Source organism: Trichosurus vulpecula, chromosome 1 (genome assembly GCF_011100635.1).
Source record: "Trichosurus vulpecula isolate mTriVul1 chromosome 1, mTriVul1.pri, whole genome shotgun sequence".
Lineage (NCBI taxonomy): Eukaryota > Metazoa > Chordata > Mammalia > Diprotodontia > Phalangeridae > Trichosurus > Trichosurus vulpecula.
Genome location: NC_050573.1, coordinates 546,038,621 through 546,057,211, shown reverse-complemented (window position 1 = coordinate 546,057,211; position 18,591 = coordinate 546,038,621). Strand labels below are relative to the sequence as shown.

The following is an 18,591-nucleotide window of genomic DNA, read 5'->3' as shown; positions in this document are numbered from 1 at the left end:
ATTGAAGGGCAATGGTACAAGTGTCTCTTCATGTTTCTAAGGATCATAGAAGAAGTCGCATATGACAGAAAGCATAGGAGTGGTTTTGTTATGTTTTGATGATTCTAAAATAAGAAAATAAACAGAGGGAGAAAATAATATACTGAGGGGAGGGAGGAAGAGTAGAGGAACTTATATAATAGGGATGTGTAAGTAGAAGATCTGGGAGATCTGGGAAAGGGATGCCACTGGAACATCACTTTTATCTGAAGTGATCAAAGGAGGGTAGAACACAAACTTTCTCGTAAAAAGAACTTGGTTTAGAAATATATTCAATAAAGAAACAGGAGTGGGAAAGGGAGAAAGGCAGTTCTAAAGAGAAGTCATCCAAGCTATATATATGTATGTGTGTATATATATATATATACACACATATATATATATATCTATATATATATAGATATATATATATATATATATATGTATATAGCCTAATTTATTTTTAATGCTCCAAATCACTGATAATTCAAGAAATGAAAATCAAAACAGCTCTAAGGATGCAACTCACACCCATGAGATTGGCAAAGGTGACAAAAAAGGGAAAGGACAAAGGGACTGTAGGAAAATATATGCATTGATACACTGTTGGTAGAGTTATGAATTGATAGCTACGAATAGGTAGCCATGTAGAAAAGCAATTTGAACCTCTGACCCCAACCTAAACTCTGCATTCATTTTGACCTCCAAAATACAACTGTTACACTTATATGCCAAAGAGATCAAAAAAGAGGAAAAGGTCACATGTGAAAAAATATATCATCTCTTTTTGTAGAGGCAAAGAACTGGAAATTAAGGGGATCTCTATCAATTAGACAATGGCTGCACAAATTATGTATGTACTGAAGCACATAACATCATAATGAATTTAGAGGAGTGAGAAAGAAAATACCTTTTGAATCCACATATCTATGAATAACAGAAGAACTCATGACCAAACAAGTAATAGAAGTGATAAGACAGAATCCCAAAAAATTAAGTGGGCAATTTTTATTATATAAATTTTTTAAAAAGTTTTTTCACAAATGAAAACCAATGAAGTTAAAATTAGAAAGGAAATAGATAACTGGGAAATAAAATCTGCACTGAAAATATCTCTGTGATAAAAGTCTCATAGCCATGATCTCTACATGATTCAAATGTACATATAAGATTCATTCCCTAATGGATCTAAACAGGCAATTTTATAAGAAAGAAAGCCAAGCTATCAACAGTTAAATGAGAAAATGGTCCAAATCTCTAGTAATTAGAGAAATACAAATTTTAAAAAATTGAGGTTCTGCCTCATGCCATCAGATTGGCTAAGATGATGAAAGAAGAAAATAATTGCTAAAGAGGCTACATTGATACAAGGACACTTATCCATTGTAGATGGAGATGCGAATTGATCCAGCCATTCTGGAAAGCAATTTTTAACTATATCCAAAAAGTCACTAAATTTTGCATATCCTTGAACTTTATATCTAGGTCTGTGCTCCAAAAATATTTCTTAAAGTGGAAAATTACCCATAAGTACCAAAAGATGTTTATAGTAACCTTTTTTTCTAGTTGAAAAGAACTGGAAAATAAAGAGATGCTCATTTCGTTGGGGGTGGGGTGGGAGATAACTGGGAAAATTGTGGTTTATGAGTGTAATGGGATAGTAGTTCAATGTAAAATGTGATGAAAGACAGCATTTTGGAACAACCTCTAAATATACTTATCAATTGTTGTACAATGAAATGAATAGAACCGGGAAAACCGTTTGTAAACAACATTGTTGTAAAGACAAACTATTTTGAAAGACCTGAGAATCCTGATCAATGCAATAACTACCAGCAATTCCAGAGGAATAATGATTCCTGCTTTTGGTTTTTGTTTGTTTGTTTTTTTGAAACAGCCAACCGGGAAATTTGTTTTGCTATGAGTATCTGTTACAAGGATCCCCACCGCCCCACTTTTCAGCGGTGGGTTGGGTTGTAAAGGAGGCGTAGGGCCCAAAAACAAGGAAAGAAAAAAAAGATGCAAAAGAGGATTGTTGAAGCACCCTCTAAAAAATACACAGAAGGTAACAGAAATAAGACAGACGATACGATAGTACGGCCTAAAGGCGGTGTTTAGCACAGAGCCTGGAACAAAATAAACACTTAACAAATACTGGTTACTCGAGACTGCCAAGGATTAGAAGTCTCCTATACCACGGATGTCCCTCTTGGCTATTATTACTATTGGCCTCCTTTATTACACAACTTTCCGGGCCCTTATGTTTTGTCAATTCAGTTTCTGATTCGTCCGCATCCTCTCAGGTTCTGTAAGTATCCTCATCATTGTCTTGACATTGTGTTTCCTATAAAATGGTCCGTTGGTAATGTTTTGCAGCCTCCTTAGAGCCACCGTATTCCCCTCTATTGTCCTTTGGATAATCCAGAACTTTAATTTTTTTAATAGACTGTGACATTCCATGACTTGCAGCCATACTGCAACATTGAAAGAAAGTTCTTGAAGAGATAACTTCTTTTTTCAGGGAGATAGCGACTTGGGGTCATTAAAAGCATCTAGCAGTTTTCCAGAGGGAGTTCAGTCTGTTCAGTTCTAGATCTGCCTCATTATCCTTTTGGAAGGTTTCTCCAGGGTACATATGTGGGTTGTTATCCATACAAGTAAATATGGATGGTAGGCATTCTTACTCTACTTGATTTCTTCCCATGTGGATATTTAGGATGAACTCTTTTTAGTGCTTATGGATCTCACTTAGAAAGCTTATTTTCTTGGATTGGTCCAACATCTGAGAGTCTCAATATCTATAGGGAATTCTTTGATTTGAACTCTATGCTGGACACACACCTTTTTGGGGAGTAATATACAAGAAAAGCAGAGTATAAAATACAGTGTTTGGGATTTTTTTTTTTTTGAGCCTGAACCAAGAGGAATTAATTGATTGGTAGTCCTGCTGCATTAAAATACTGTCGGATAATCAACAGACATTTATTAATCATCATCTTTGTGTCCTATTATTTGGCATCCAGAGGGAGTAGAAATGACAAGGGGAAGGAACTCAGGTTCCCTGAATAAAAGAAAAGCCAAGCAGGAGCTATGAAAGGACTAACTTGTCCTAATTATCACGATTAATTATTTTCGCCAATGCACTGATTAAGAAATACTGTCAATCCGATAAATAGTCAAAACCTCATGAAGAAACTTGCTAGTTCTGTCGTATTGATTAAAAATGTGCAGTAAGTTATTGAGGAATTGTCAGCTTATAACCTAGAACGGTACTAAATTCAGGGATAGCATTTTAAATAGAGCCCATTACAGTATTCTTGTTGGTGAAGGTAGTTTGCCAAAATAACAGGCTCCTTTTTTCTTTTACGTCTTATAATCTTAAGCTGACCAAATGTTAAATTCTTTGCAAATATTGTGGAAGCTTAAGAAGGACACCGAGATAACAACTATGATAACGGAGATAACCAAATTATGTGTTCAACATCATAATTTGGTGTCCAGGCCAAATGGATCCTTTGACTATTGATTAGTGTGGGTGGTTCTGACAGGAAAAATAAAAGGAGTGGCTCTTTAATGTATTCTTCCTTCTACTGTGTGGTTGCTGCTTCCAAACTTACAAAGAATATAATCATCAGGGAAACATCTCTGCCTTCCTCTGAGTTGGTTTTTTTTTTCCTTTAAGCGGTCTGGTTTTCTCAGTAAAAATACTTTATTTTAGAATATATCTGTAAAACATTTTTTACTGCTCATAGGCCTGGAGAAATGTAGATTACTTCATGGCTCTTCAAATTTCCTTTCAATAGAATAGAATAAAGTAACTAGTCAGGCTGGATTGGTATATTTGAGATAGAGGAATAAGGTGGAGGGTGGAAGAATCTTTCCATTGCTTTTAAAAAAAAACAACCCTGCAACAGCCCTTTGTTTACACCCCAGCTTCTGCGTTAGTCATAGTACCCTTCTAACATGTTGCCAGCAGACATGGGCTGAAGAAGTAACAGCCATTTACAGTTTACAATGGGACTACAAAGAGAGAGAGAGAGAAAGGTACTATATAAAGAAGTAGATTTTGTCCCTACATCCTTCAAGTTTTACATATTAAAATTAAAGGCTAGCCATTGACTTACTGAAGGGTTTTGCTTCTTTTCATACTCTGTTATACAGTAAATTTGAAGTTCTGTAGTGCTAGCATTAAGTTACATACTTCCCAGTGGTAAGGTGATAATCGTGATGTGATCAGAGACAATTCTGATTTTTAATGCATGCATATACAATTCAAAATGGAAGCCAGTTAGAAACCAGCAGGCTTGGTTCCATCTTTAATTTAAACAAGTTCTGTTGGAATTCAGGCATGGTGGCCTAGCACTGTATCTGTATAAATACTTTGAAGAGCCAAAGGACTTTTATTAATGTTCAGAATTGATAGCATAAAGAATTATTCATTTTAACAAGTTCTTTTTTGAAAATTCAGTTTCCATATTTATCAACCTATTTTTAAAATGTGAAAATATTTTTTAAAATGTGTAATGAATTAATCATATTTATCTTTGTTTTTCAGACAAAAGCGATGTAAACTGGTTCATCAGTGATAAAGATCTTGAGGTAAAATAAATTTCTTTTAAATATTGTAAATAATATGCAAAGTTTATTTACAAGAATCATATTTACCTTCATAGCTCTAAATTAAATCAACTTTTTTACCCTAACAGTAATTGAATTACAATAAAACCATAGACATTTTTTAGCTTGAAGGGACCCTAAATATTGTACTTTGCTATCAGTTCCCCTCTGGATCTCATTTCCTTCCTGTAAATTGAGGGAGTTGGACTAAATAATTTCTAAGGACCCTTCTAGCTCTAAATCTTATGATCCTGTTTCTCTGGCCTAAATCTCTCTTTTACAAATTAAGAAATTTAGGCTCTTTTCCTTACATGTCTTGATGAGTGGAATAGAATTCTGTGATTTTTGGCATATGCATTACTATGGACTGTGTATGTGCCTACATGGCTTGGCACTAGTAGCTTAACAAGATTGACACAGGAAATAGCTGTTTCTTCAGGAGAAGGAAATGGTTAGCCTATATTTAGGGTGTGACAGATGTTTGTCACTTTCAGATTAATAGCATTCATCTTGTTAAATGGTAGAATCATTTTACATTTTGAAGCAGAAAGATTAAAGAATACTATTCAGACAGCTATGTAGATTTGAATAATAAATACAGTCTTTCAAAAATTTGTTTTTTACTAAATAGTGTGAAGAAGGGTGGCAGTCAGGAATCATAAACTCCCCCTGGGTTTGTGTGTGATGTCATCAATGTATTTTATTTACTTTTTAGTTCAAGATATTTGGTTTGGGCTCCTTTAAAATAGAAAAAAAAAACATGGAAAGAGAAGATTGTCGTCAGTGTGGAGGCAACATGAAACAATCTTCATTAAAGGCATTTAAATTTCTCAACAATATTAATTATAAGCCTATCTGACAGAGAGAGGAAATTGTTAACAAAGTCCTCACAGAAAGAAACATTTGGGTCAATAAATTAATAAAATGGAGAATTAGGCACTTTGCCTAGGCCCTACTATTAAAAATCCCTAAAAGAGGAATTTCGCAGTACAGGTAGAGCAGTTTCAGATGAATTAAAAGAATAAGTAAGACAGAGCAGCAACAGTGTGAAATTATGAATTAAGAGCATAGAATGCTCATTCTTTTTTTTTTATTAATTTAAATTTATTTATTTGACATATTTAGTTTTCAGCATTGATTTTCACAATAGTTTGAATTACAAATTTTCTCCCCATTTCTACCCCCCCCCCCACTCCAAGATGGCGTATATTCTGGTTGCCCTGTTCCCCAGTCAGCCCTCCCCTCTATCACCCCCCTCCCCTCTCATCCCCTTTTCCCTTCCTTTCTTGTAGGGCAAGGTAAATTTCTACGCCCCATTGCCTGTGTATCTTATTTTTTAATTGCATGCAAAAACTTTTTTTTTTGTTTTTGAACATCTGTTTTTAAACCTTTGAGTTCCAAATTCTCTCCCCTCTTCCCTTCCCACCCACCCTCCCTAAGAAGTCGAGCAATTCAACCTAGGCCACATGTGTATCATTATGTATAACCCTTCCATAATACTCATGTTGTGAAAGACTAACTACATTTTGCTCCTTCCCAGCCCATGCTGCTTTATTGAATTTTCTCCCTTGACCCTGTCCCCTTTCCAAAGTGTTTGTTTTTGATTACCTCCACCCCCATCTGCCCTCCCCTCCATCATCCCCCCCCTTTTATTTTTTTTATCTTCCTCCCTCTTCTTTCCTGTGGGGTAAGATACACAACTGAGTATGTATGGTATTCCCTCCTCAGGCCAAATCTGATGAGCGCAAGGTTCACTCATTCCCCCCTCACCTGCCCTCTCCCCTCCTCCCACAGAACTGCTTCCTCTTGCCACCTTTATGTGAGATAATCCACCCCATTCTATCTCTCCCTATCTCCCTCTCTCAGTATGATGCTCTCTCATCCCTTAATTTCATTTTATTTCTTTTAGATATCTTCCCTTCAACTCACCCTGTGTCACACATATATATACACATAGATATATACATACATACACATTCACTTATATATATACATAAACATATATATATATATATATATGCATATTCCCTTCAGCTACCCTAATACTGAGGTCTCATGAATCATACATGTCCTCTTTCCATGTAGGAATGTAAACAAAACAGTTCAACTTTAGTAAGTCCCTTGCAATTTCTGTTTCTTGATTACCTTTTCATGCTTCTCTTGATTCTTATGTTTGAAAGTCAGATTTTCTATTCAGTTCTGGTCTTTTCACTGAGAAAGCTTGAAAGTCCTCTATTTTATTGAAAATCCATATTTTGCCTTGGAGCATGATACTCAGTTTTGCTGGGTAGGTGATTCGAGGTTTTAATCCTAGCTCCATTGACCTCCGGAATATCGCATTCCAAGCCCTTCGATCTCTTAATGTAGAAGCTGCCAGATCTTGGGTTATTCTGATTGGGTTTCCACAATACTCAAATTGTTTCTTTCTGGCAGCTTGCAGTATTTTCTCCTTGATCTGGGAGCTCTGGAATTTGGCGACAATATTCCTAGGAGATTTCTTTTTGGGATCTATTTGAGGAGGTGATCGATGGATTCCTTCAATTTCTATTTTGCCCCGTGGCTCTAGAATATCAGGGCAGTTCTCCTTGATAATTTCTTGAAAGATGATATCTAGGCTCTTTTTTTGATCATGACTTTCAGGTAGTCCAATTATTTTTAAATTATCTCTCCTGGATCTATTTTCCAGGTCAGTGGTTTTTCCAAGGAGATATTTCACATTGTCTTCCATTTTTTCATTCCTTTGGTTCTGTTTTATAATATCCTGATTTCTCATAAAGTCACTAGCTTCCACTTGCTCCAATCTAATTTTTAAAGTAGTATTTTCTTCAGTGGTCTTTTGGACCTCCTTTTCCATGTGGCTAATTCTGCCTTTCAAGGCATTCTTCTCCTCATTGGCTTTTTGGAGCTCTTTTGCCATTTGAGTTAATCTATTTTTTAAGGTGTTGTTTTCTTCAGTGTATTTTTCAGTATTTTCAGTATTTTTTTGGGTCTCCTTTAGCAAGTCATTGACTTCTTTTTCCTGGTTTTCTCGCATCCTTCTCATTTCTCTTCCCAATTTTTCCTCTATTTCTCTAACTTGCTTTTCCAAATCCTTTTTGAGCTCTTCCATGGCCTGGGACCAGTTCATGTTTTTCTTGGAGGTTTCTGTTGTAGGCTCTTTGACTTTATTAATTTCTTCTGTCTGTATGTTTTGGTCTTCTTTGTCAGCAAAGAAAGAATGCAGAGCCTGAGACTGAATCTCGGTGCGTTTTCGCTGCCTGGCCATAATCCCAGCCAACTAACTTGACCTTTGAGTTTTTCAGTGGGGTATGACTGCTTGTAGACTACAGAGTTCTATGTTCCACGTTTGGGGGGGAGGTGCCAGCTCTGCCGCACCAGCACTGCTCCTTCCCCAAGGACCCCCAACCCGAACTGGGCTCAGATCTTCGGCAGGCTGTGCACCCCTGCTCTGATCCGCCACTTAATTCCTCCCACCAGGTGGGCCTGGAGCCGGAAGCAGCAGCAGCAGTAGCTGCCCCACCTCCGCTGCCCCCGGGGCTGGAAGCCGAACCGGGAACTCCTTCCACTCCCACAGCTTTTCCCACTAACCTTCTCAGCAGTCTTTGGTGTTTGTGGGTTGAGAAGTCTCCTAACTGCTGCAGCTCACTGAATCAGGGCGCTAGGGCATGCTCTTCCTGGTTGCTGGTCTTGTTGGTCCACGCCGCTCAGGCTGGGCTCTGCTCCACTCCGTTCCCAGCTCCCAGCTCCGTGCGGGATAGACCTCACCCAGAGACCATCCAGGCTGTCCTGGGCTGGAGCCCTGCTTCCCTCTGCTGTTCTGTGGGTTCTGCCGTTCTAGAATTGGTTCAGAACCATTTTTTATAGGTTTTTGGAGGGGCTCGGCAGGGAGCTCAGGCTGGTCCCTGCTTTCCAGCCGCCATCTTCGGAATGCTCATTCTTAAAGCGTTTGCTCAACAGCTCTCCTTCGCCAGCCTCCACACTCAACAGGAACGTGTAAACCTACCCAGAGACGCATGCATTATCCACATGTTAGGATTTGTTTCTGCCTTGGGCACTTTGCTAGCACACCTAGCACCCCACAGCAAGGGGCACTCATTTCTCTCCCAGCTATGGAGAGAAAGGGAAGCATTCTGCCTTCTGTTTCCTTGGTGAAGAACCCCCAAGGCTGTCTAGAATGCCATCATCCAATCTGGAAAAATGTGACAGACACTAACTCAGTTTAGCCAGGGAAGGAGAAGAGGAGATACAAGGGAGAAACTGGGCCAGTGGACCCGTATGAATGATTACACCAGGCCTAAAGGAAAGGGGACTGAAACCTATCTGGGACCATAATGTGCTTCCAGAGGCTACTTAGGGCAGGGGCCAAGGCAAATAAAACCTAAATCAGCCAGTGTGAGAAGAGGTTGAATGTGCTTTACAATACAGTCCTAGGGGTATTACACACAAGCAAAGGGAGAGGAATCAGAAAGTGAGGAGGATCAGACAGGAGGAAATATAAGGATAAATTAATGTAAAGTCAAAGATTTTAAGAGGAAAAAATTCAATAAAACCTAAAGCATAGGCAAATAAAACAATAAAGAGTGCTGCAAACTAGAAGGAAGGATGAGTACTAAACGGGCAAAAAGATGAAAAAGTTCTCTTAAGAAATATAATAAAATAAAAGAATTCCACAGAAGCCTTTGGAATCCCAAGAGAGCATGGAATAACAACAAGAAATTCCAGAATGGTTCACAAGTTAACTCTGTAAGAGAATAACTTAGGAATTAATATTTATTAGACATTGTAGCTCTCAATGCAAAACTAAAAACTTGATTTGTTACAGGAAAAAATACAAACAACTTTCTCTGCAGTGAAGAGTTTTTCCTAGGAAGAGAAAGATTAACAAATTTGGAATGTGAAAATATTGAAATTGAGGAAAATATGGTAAAAGAGAAGATAATGGCAACCACACTAAAAGAACATATCATATCTAGCCATTGACTTCAAATGCAGGATGCCCATAGACAACTTAAGAATTCTCTGAAGGATGAGACAAAAACATTTTTAAATACCTTAATGTTGGAAATTATACAAGAAAATTACCTGAACTTCTGAATACAGAAAAACGAATGGGCAAATTTAAAGAATGTGTGTTTCAAACTCCAAGATATATCCAGAATGGTTAAATTTGATGGTCCCAATGACAAATTCTGCATGGGGACAAGAGAAAGATATTCAAACATAAAAGAAAGGTTAACACAACATTATTCAGCACCTGTTAGAATCTTCAGTATGATGTAGAATTGTATATTCCAGAAAGCTCCAACCCTGCAAACCTGAGCATAACCACTAATGAAAAAATGTGAGACTAACCAAAAAGAAGGAGTTCTAGTAGTAAGGGACCATAGTCAAGATCATGCAAGACCTGGCAGCTTCTACTGTAAATTTAAAATTTTGGAGTACTATATTAAAAAAAGAAAAAGAGATGAACTTACAAGCAGAATACTTTATTCTGCAAAGTGGAATATAATCCTACCAGGGGAAAAATAGACTTTTAATGAAATAGAGAACTTTCAAATACATTTGATGAAATGACCTGAGGTGAGTAGGAACTTTGAAATACAAAAACAAGACTCAAGTAAATTTAGTTGAACAATTGGAAGGGTTGATGATATAATCCTAACACACTGAAAGGGAGAAGAAATAAGTGTTTCTTCAAAATATTAATGTCTTCAAAGGGTATTGAGGAAATTAAATAAGAAAACTAGGGGACCTATGGGTGATTGGTTCTGCTCTAAGAAGGTAGAAGGAACACACTGGTATGGAAAGGAAAAGTAATGCTGAGCAGGTAGTAGTTTTAAGCAAAACAAGTTTTCTGATCCTGAATGGTTAATTAAAAGAAAAAGAAAAGATTTAGAAACTAAACAGGGTGCCTATCAGTTGGAACATGGTTGAATAGATGGTGATATATGAATATAATGGAAATGAGATGGTGTCAGAGAATCTTGGAAAGCACAAACTGAGGCAGTAACTTGATTAAAACCGGGAGGAAAATTTATGTAATGATAACATTGTAAAGAAAAACAACCTGGAAAGCTCTAAGAACTCCGATAAAATCAGTGGTGAGGCAGGTGTTCAAAGGATCTGTGATGAAACACATTACTCACTTCTGGACAGAATGTGAATGTATTCATATGGGGAGGGATATACACATTTTTGGACATGGTTGCAGCGCAGATTTGTTTGGCTCAGCTGTATTTACTTATTATAAGGTTGGAGTTTTTTTGGTCAGTTTTTAATTGGGCAGAAAGGAACAAGGAGGGTGAGGACCATAGTGAAGATGAAGAAAAGAAAAAAAAAAGAGGACAATTGAAACTTTTTTAAAAGGTACAGAGGAGAACAGAGGGAAGTGGAGACAAACAGGACAGTTCTGAAAGTAATGTGCTGAATATCCATTGTATATTTTCTTTTTAAGTGAACAAAACAAAAAAGAGATTTTTTCTTATACTATCTTTTAGGTGTTCTACTTTGTGTGTAAAAATGATCTTTTTGTTGTTAAGTCCTGCATTTTAAAAATTAATTAGGGGCAGTGGTACAGTAGATAAATCAACAGCCCTGTAGGCAGGTGACCTGAGTTCAAATCCAGCCTCAGACACTTACTAGCTATGTGACCCTGGGCAAGTCACTTAACCCCAGTTGCCTCTCCCTAGACCCACCCCCCCAATTAATTAATAGCATTTAAGTCATGCTTTAAGATTAGCAAAATGCTTTAAAAGGATTATCTAATTTTAGCCTAACAACAACCCTTGGAGGTAGGTGCTATTATCATGATACCCACTTTGCAGATGAAGAAACTGAGATGGATAGGTTAAATGATTTGTCTAGAGTCATACAGCTAGGATGTGTCTGAGGTCCAACTTGAACTAAGATTTTCCTGACTCTAGGCCAAACTCTCACCCACATAAACAATGATGGACTAATTTTTCCAAAATAAAATGTTGTATGTTGTTTAAGAAAATAGAGAGGGATAGTGGAAAGAAAAATAATCTTAATTTTGGCTAAGCCAAAGAAGTATAAAGCAAAGAAAGCAGATTCTAAATCAATATCATTAAGAAATGTAAATTGAAATTTAAAAAATAAAGTCCTGGCCAAAATATTACAGCAATCATTGTCTAATCAAGTTAGACTTAAACCTGGAGTGCACAAATGATTCATCATTAGGAAAACAATTAACATAATCATTCAAAAGTAAAACTTCCAAGCCCATGTGATTATATCAACAGATGCAGAAATATATCTCCATTAAAGTACAATAGTGATTTATTCTATAAATCCTAAAAAGCATAGGCATAGGATGGTCTTTTCAGTTTTGCAATGAGGAAATAATAGAAGCTTTCCCAATAAACACAAGAGTAAAACAAGGACGTCTTCTTGCCAATACCTTGATCCTGTCATCACTCAGAAGTATTACGCTTCCATGTTTAGGAATTCTGTAATTTCCTTATGTGATCAGAGCTAGGCACTATATAATGGTTGTCATTCTCTCTACCTCCAGCACCACCACCACCTCCCTCACCTCTCCCCCTATCTTGCAACCCCATAACCCTTTTCATCCCCACTGGGACCTCCAGTCCCTCCACCCCTCAGTTCTTTGCCTGGCCATCATGCCTGCACTAGCTACTAGTTCCTCCCTTTCCCTTCTTGAGACACATTAGTGAACCAGCTTAATTCTACACTGTCCTATTCTCTTGAGGCCTTTACTGATTTTGCCTTGTCAAGCCTCAGCTCTGGATTACCCTCACAATCTAATGCCTTTCTTCCCTTTTGCATTCTGCCAAGTGAAACGAGAAGAAATTCCAAAATGCTGCTGACTATATAACAAAAAAATCCAGCCAATAATTGAAAGGGAAGTACCATTCAGAATGATTACAAAATTCATAGTATACCTTGGCAGTAGCCTGCCAAAGCAAATTCAACATCTCTATTGATTTAAGTGTAAAAATTACTTAAAGAAATAAAGAACCACTTAAATCGCTGGAAAAGTTTTCAGTGTGCATGTCTGAGCCACGCCACTATTGCTATATACTAAAAGAGTTCACTTGTAGATTTAGTATTACACCAATCTACCAAAGAGCTCCCTTATAGAGCTTGACAAAATCATTAGGGAGTTCATTTTGATGTTCAAAAGATCTACAATATCCTGGGGTAATAATGGAAAAGTGGTAGGAATGAAGTTGGGTTTGGAGTCTTCAACCAGAAACTACATTATGAAGCAGTAATCATCAAAATTATGTGGTGCTATTTAAAAATTAACAAGTAGATCAGTGGAACAGAGTAAATGAGTAAGAATCTGAAATAATTGGATTCAGTAACTCAGCATTTGACAGAACTGAAAACTTAGATTTCCTAAAATATTGCTGGCAGAAATTAGGTTTTAGATCAACATCTTACTGATTTATCACAATAAATTAGATACCTGACCTGAATATTAAGGACCGTACAATTAAAAAAATAGAAGACAGTTATGGAAGAAAACTTCTCTATTCTACAGACTGTTTAGTACTACACAGCAGTTCTTCTTTGAGAAACTGGAATGAAGGATCCAAACAGGCAGAGTTTCCCATGCTATTTTAAATATTTCCCTGAGCGTGTCTTCTTACATTTTATACCGATCATGAAAACAAAAACAAAATTTCACAGCAAGATGAGAAGGGCACGCTATTTAGACGTTAGAACTTTTTTTAATTGCTTAAACTGAACAATAATAATGCCAGCATGGATATACCTTTGGAAAAATACCTTCCTGAAACTGTTTACTTCGGTGAAGAGAGAACAAAGGTTGGTCACAACTGTCACCTTAGTTTCAAAGAATCAAGTTTCCTTCTTGTACTCAATTGAGATTTCTATTATAAAAACTTAATGTGTCTAATAAAACTGAAACCCTGGACTTGAGAACAGGGCATTACTTCCTTGGCATTGATTAAGCCTTAATAAGGTTTTTCCTTCAGGTGAGACCAAGGATTTCAGACCAGGACATTGTCATTAAGTTTCTTAATATTACAAAAAAAGAGACCTTAAAAGGATAAACTTCCAGAGAAGCACATCATATATTGTTTACACGTATAGGTGGGTGGGGGAAGAGGCTAACAAAAACAGGGATCGAAGCAATTACAAAAGACAAAATTTATAATTTTGAATACATGATATCGAGTGGCTATTTCATGAGTAAAACTAATGTAAGTAGGATGAGAAGGGAAGCAGGCAGCCAGCTGGGAATGATGGGCACGCTACTGCATTGTTGGTGGAACTTTAAATTGGTCTAACAATTCTGGAAAGTAAATAGAATTTTTATAAGAGTTATTACAAAGCCTATTGACTCACAGATTCCACTGCTAGGCATGTAACCCAATGAGGTCATTTATAAAAAAAGAAAGGTCCCAAGTACACCAAAATGTTTCTAATAGCATTTTTGTGATAATATAGAACTGGAAATAAAACCCTTTAAATGGTAAATTGGTAAATGTCTAAACAAATTATGGTGCATTAATGTAGCTAAATATTTTTGTGCTAGAAGAAACTGTGTAGGTTAAATATAGATAAGCATGGAAAGTAAAGTAAGTGGAACCAGGAAAACAATATACAGACTGCCTGCAACACTATAAATTGAAAGAATAACAAAGCAATCAAAACTAAGTGCTGCCGTATGGTGACAGGCAAGTTTCACCAAAGAAGAGCTGTACGGTGACATTTCCCAACCCTTTTTTTTTTTTTACAGAAGTGAAGGACCTTAAGTATGGAACTCTGAATATACTGGCCTGATTTTGAGTTCCAGATTTTCTTCCCCCCCTCCTCCCCCAGACGGCATGGAATCCTATATGTCTTCTACATATAACTTCTCATTGAATTTATTTACACAATAGCCAAGTTGTAAAGAAGACTTATGGCCAATGGAATGAATCATGAGAAAGAAGAAACAAAGCCAAAAAAGCCCCAAAAACAAAGGGGAAAAAAAGAGGCGAGCATAAAGTGTGCCTCAATCTGCATTCAGACTCCATAGTTCTTTCTCTGCATGTAGTTAGCTGTCTCCATCATGAGTCCTTTGGAGTTGTCTTTGCACCTTGTATTGCTGAGAAGAGAGAAGTCTATCAGGCTTAGTCATCACAGAATCCATATATCTGTGGTTGTGTATAAGGTTTTCCTGGTTCTGCTCCGCTCACTCAGCATTATATTGTGTAGGTTTTTCTAGATTATTATGACAATAGTGTTCCATTACCTTCATATACCACAACTTGTTCAGCCGTTCCCCAATTAATGGGCATCCCCTTGATTTCCAATTCTTTGCTCCTACAAAAAGAGCCGCTATAAATATTTTTGTACATATAGGTCCTTTTCCCACTTGTGTTATCTCTTTGGGATACAACCCTAGAAGTAGTATTCCTGGGTCAAAGGGTATGAACATTTTTATAGCCCTTTGGGCATAGCTCCAAATTGCTCTCCAAAATGGCTGGATCAGTTCACAACTCCACCAGCAATGTAATAGTGTTCCAATTTTTCCCACATCCTCTCCAGCATTTATCATTTTCCTGTTTTGTCATTTTAGCCAAACTGACAGGAGAGATGTGGTACCTAAGAGTTGTTTTGATTTGCATTTCTCTAATTAGTAGTGATTTCGAGCATTTTTTCATATGCCTGTAGATATCTTTAATTCCTTCCTATGAAAACTGTCTGTTCATATCCTTTGACCATTTCTCAGTTGGGGAATGACTTGTATTCCTATAAATTTGGCCCTGTATATTTTAGAGATGAGGCCTTTCTCAGAGACACTAGTTATAAAGATTTTCTCCCAATTTTCTGCTTCCCTCCTAAATTTTGTTGCATTGGCTTTTTTTATGCAAAAACATTTGAATTTGACATAATCAAAATTATCCATTTTGCATTTTGTAATGCTCTCTATCTCTTGTTGTGCCATGAATTCTTTGCTTTTCCATAAATCTGACAGGTAAACTATTCCTTGCTCTCCCAAATTGCTTATTGTTTCAGCCTTTATTGCTAAATCATGAACCCATTTTGACTTTATTTTGGTATATGATGTAAGATATTGGTCTATGCCCAGTTTCTGCCCTACCATTTTCCAATTTTCCCAGCAATTTTTGTGTAATAGTGAATTCTTAGGGTGGAGCCCAGATGGCAGCTGGAAAGCAGGGACTAGCGTGAGCTCCCCGCCAAGTCCCTCCAAAAACCTATAAAAATTGCTCTGAAGCAATTCTAGAACTGCAGAACCCAAAAAATAGCAGAAGGAAGCAGGGATCCAGCCCAGGACAGCCTGGATGGTCTCTGAGTAAGGTCTATCCCACAAGGAGCTGGGAGCGGAACAGAGCAGAGCCCAGCGTGGGCTGCGTGGACCAACCAGAGCAGGAGCCGGGCAGAGCGGGCCCTAGCGCCCTAAATCAGTGAGCTCCAGCATTTCCCAGACTTCTCAAACCACAAACACCAAAGAGAAGGTTAGTGGGAAAAGCTGCTGGGGACAGGGTGATAGAGTTCCCGGTTCAGCCAATGCCCCGGGGGCAGGGGTGGTGGGGCAGCTACAGAACTACAGCTGCAGTTGCTTCCAGCCCCAGGCACACCTAGTGGGAGGAATTAAGTGGCAGATCAGAGCAGGAGTGCAGAGCCTGCTGAAGATCTGAGTCCAGTCTGGGTTGGGGGTTCTTGGGCAAGGAGGAGTGCTGGTGTGGCAGCGCATCCCCCCAAGCTTGGAACAAAGTACTCTTTGCAAGCAGTCATACCCCGCTGAAAAACTCGAGGGTCGAGTAAGTTGGCTGGGAACATGGCCAGGCAGCAAAAACACACCTAGATTCAGTCTCAGACTTTGGAATCTTTCTTTGGTGACAAACAAGACCAAAACATACAGCCAGAAGAAGTCAACAAAGTCAAAGAGCCTACAACAAAAGTCTCCAAGAAAAACATGAACTGGTCTCAGGCCATGGAAGAGCTCACAAAGGATTTGGAAAGGCAAGTTAGAGAAGTAGAGGAAAAATTGGGAAGAGAAATGAGAAGGATGCGAGAAAATCATGAAAAACAAGTCAATGACTTGCTAAAGGAGACCCAAAAAAAAATTGAAGAAAATAACAACTTAAAAATAGACTAACTCAAATGGCAAAAGAGCCAATGAGGAGAAGAATGCCTTGAAAGGCAGAATTAGCCAAATGGAAAAGGAGGTCCAAAAGACCACTGAAGAAAATACTACCTTAAAAATTAGATTGGAGCAAGTGGAAGCTAGTGACTTGATGAGAAATCAAGAACAATATATTTTACTCCAGCCTTTTACCTTTACCCTGTGTGTATCCCCCTGTTCCAAATGTGTTTCTTGTAAACAGCATATTGTAGGATTATGATTCTTAATCCCTTCTGCTATCTGCTTCCGTTTTATGGGAAAGTTCATCCCATTCACATTCACAGTTATGATTTCTATCTGTGTCTTTTTCTCCATCCTATTTCTCCCCTGTTTATGCTTTTCTTTTTCCCTTTCCCCTTTGTGAACAGCTCCATTTATTTAACTGAGAGACAGGGCTTATATACCTTTGAGGCAAGCTGAATCAACAAATCCACATGCGAGGCATTTGCATAATGCATGACTTCCTGTTGCTTTTGTTTCCCTTGTGCCATAAACAATATTGTGTTAGTAGCCCACAGGTGGTGTTTAGCATGTGTGCCATGGGGGTTTTTGAGAGAGCATGTGTGTACAGAGGAGGCTTGAAGAGCCTTCATCCTGAGCAGCATGTGTATGCCAAGAGAGGGATGGCGAGCCCATGTGCCGAGTTATCAGCCCAAGGGCAAGAACAGGCCTCTGGCCTGTATCTTGTCCCAGAATGGACTTTCTCAGAGCTGGCCCTCTACAAGAGGGGCATGGTCAGAAGGGAGGGAAGAAGTAGCAAGTGCAAAAATGTAAGATAAGGGAGGGGAATCAAGAGGGAGGGTAAACTGAGGAAGGTGGCAGTCAAAAGCAAAACTTTGTTGAGGAGTGGAAGGGGAAATGGAGAAATAAAAGCCTGGCCCGTGTTTTGTATTTTCTTTTCACTCCCCATGGCATTTGGCCATCTCTGGCCATTTTGGCACCACAGTCGCTGGCGGCACCCTCCCTTTTTTCCTCCGCCTTTCCCCTCCTACTGCCTGTAGGACACGTTAGATTTCTATACCAATCAGAGTATGTTATTCCCTTCTTGAATCAGATCCGATGAGAGTAAAGCTCAAATACTGCTCTTCTCCCTTCCTTCTTTTCCTCTACTATAATGTGTTTTTGTGCCTCTTCATTCAATGTAATTTATCCTTTTCTGCTACCTCCTTACCTCTTCTCCCATAACCCTCCCTTTACATCTCTTAATTATGTTTTTTATCCTTATATCAGTTATTTTATACAGACATCCATAGTCTATGTGTATCCCTTTCAATTGTCATAATAACTGTACTGTTCTCAAGATCGACATATACATATATGTATCTATAACATACATAAGATGATATAATCCTATATAAAGATGTAAATAATTTTCCCTTATTGATTAATAAGGTTTGTGGGGTTTTCCCCCTGTTTTCCTTTTTATGTCTCTCTTGAGTTTTGTATTTGAAGATCAAGTTTTCCATTGAATTCTGGCCTTATCATCAGGGGAGGTCTGGAATTCCCTTATTTTGTTGAATGTCCATCTCTCAGTTTTGCTGGGCAGTTGATCCTTGGTTGTAGTCCCAGCTCCTTTGCCTTTCATTTTCCACTTTCTCCTGTCATTTAATGTAGAAGCTGAGAGATCCTGCGTGATCCTGACTATAGTTCCATGATATTTGAATTGTTTCTTTTTGGCTGCTTGCAGTATTTTCTCCTTGACTTTGTAATTCTGAAATTTGGCTATAATATTTCTTGGAGTTTTCAATTTGGGATCTCTTTCAGAGGGTGATCAGTGGATTATTTCAGTGACTATTTTACCCTCT

The 18,591-nt window shown here is 38.0% G+C and overlaps 1 protein-coding gene across 1 annotated transcript in view; it reads left to right on the top strand.

The window, feature by feature from the left end:
• ZCCHC7 (zinc finger CCHC-type containing 7) overlaps positions 1 to 18,591 on the top strand; it is a 306,544-nt gene that overhangs the window by 198,349 nt on the left and 89,604 nt on the right. Inside the window, exon 3 of the mRNA XM_036741559.1 lies at positions 4,574 to 4,617. Within this exon, the coding sequence (XP_036597454.1) occupies positions 4,574 to 4,617 (44 nt within the window). The remainder of the gene's footprint in view (positions 1 to 4,573; positions 4,618 to 18,591) is intronic.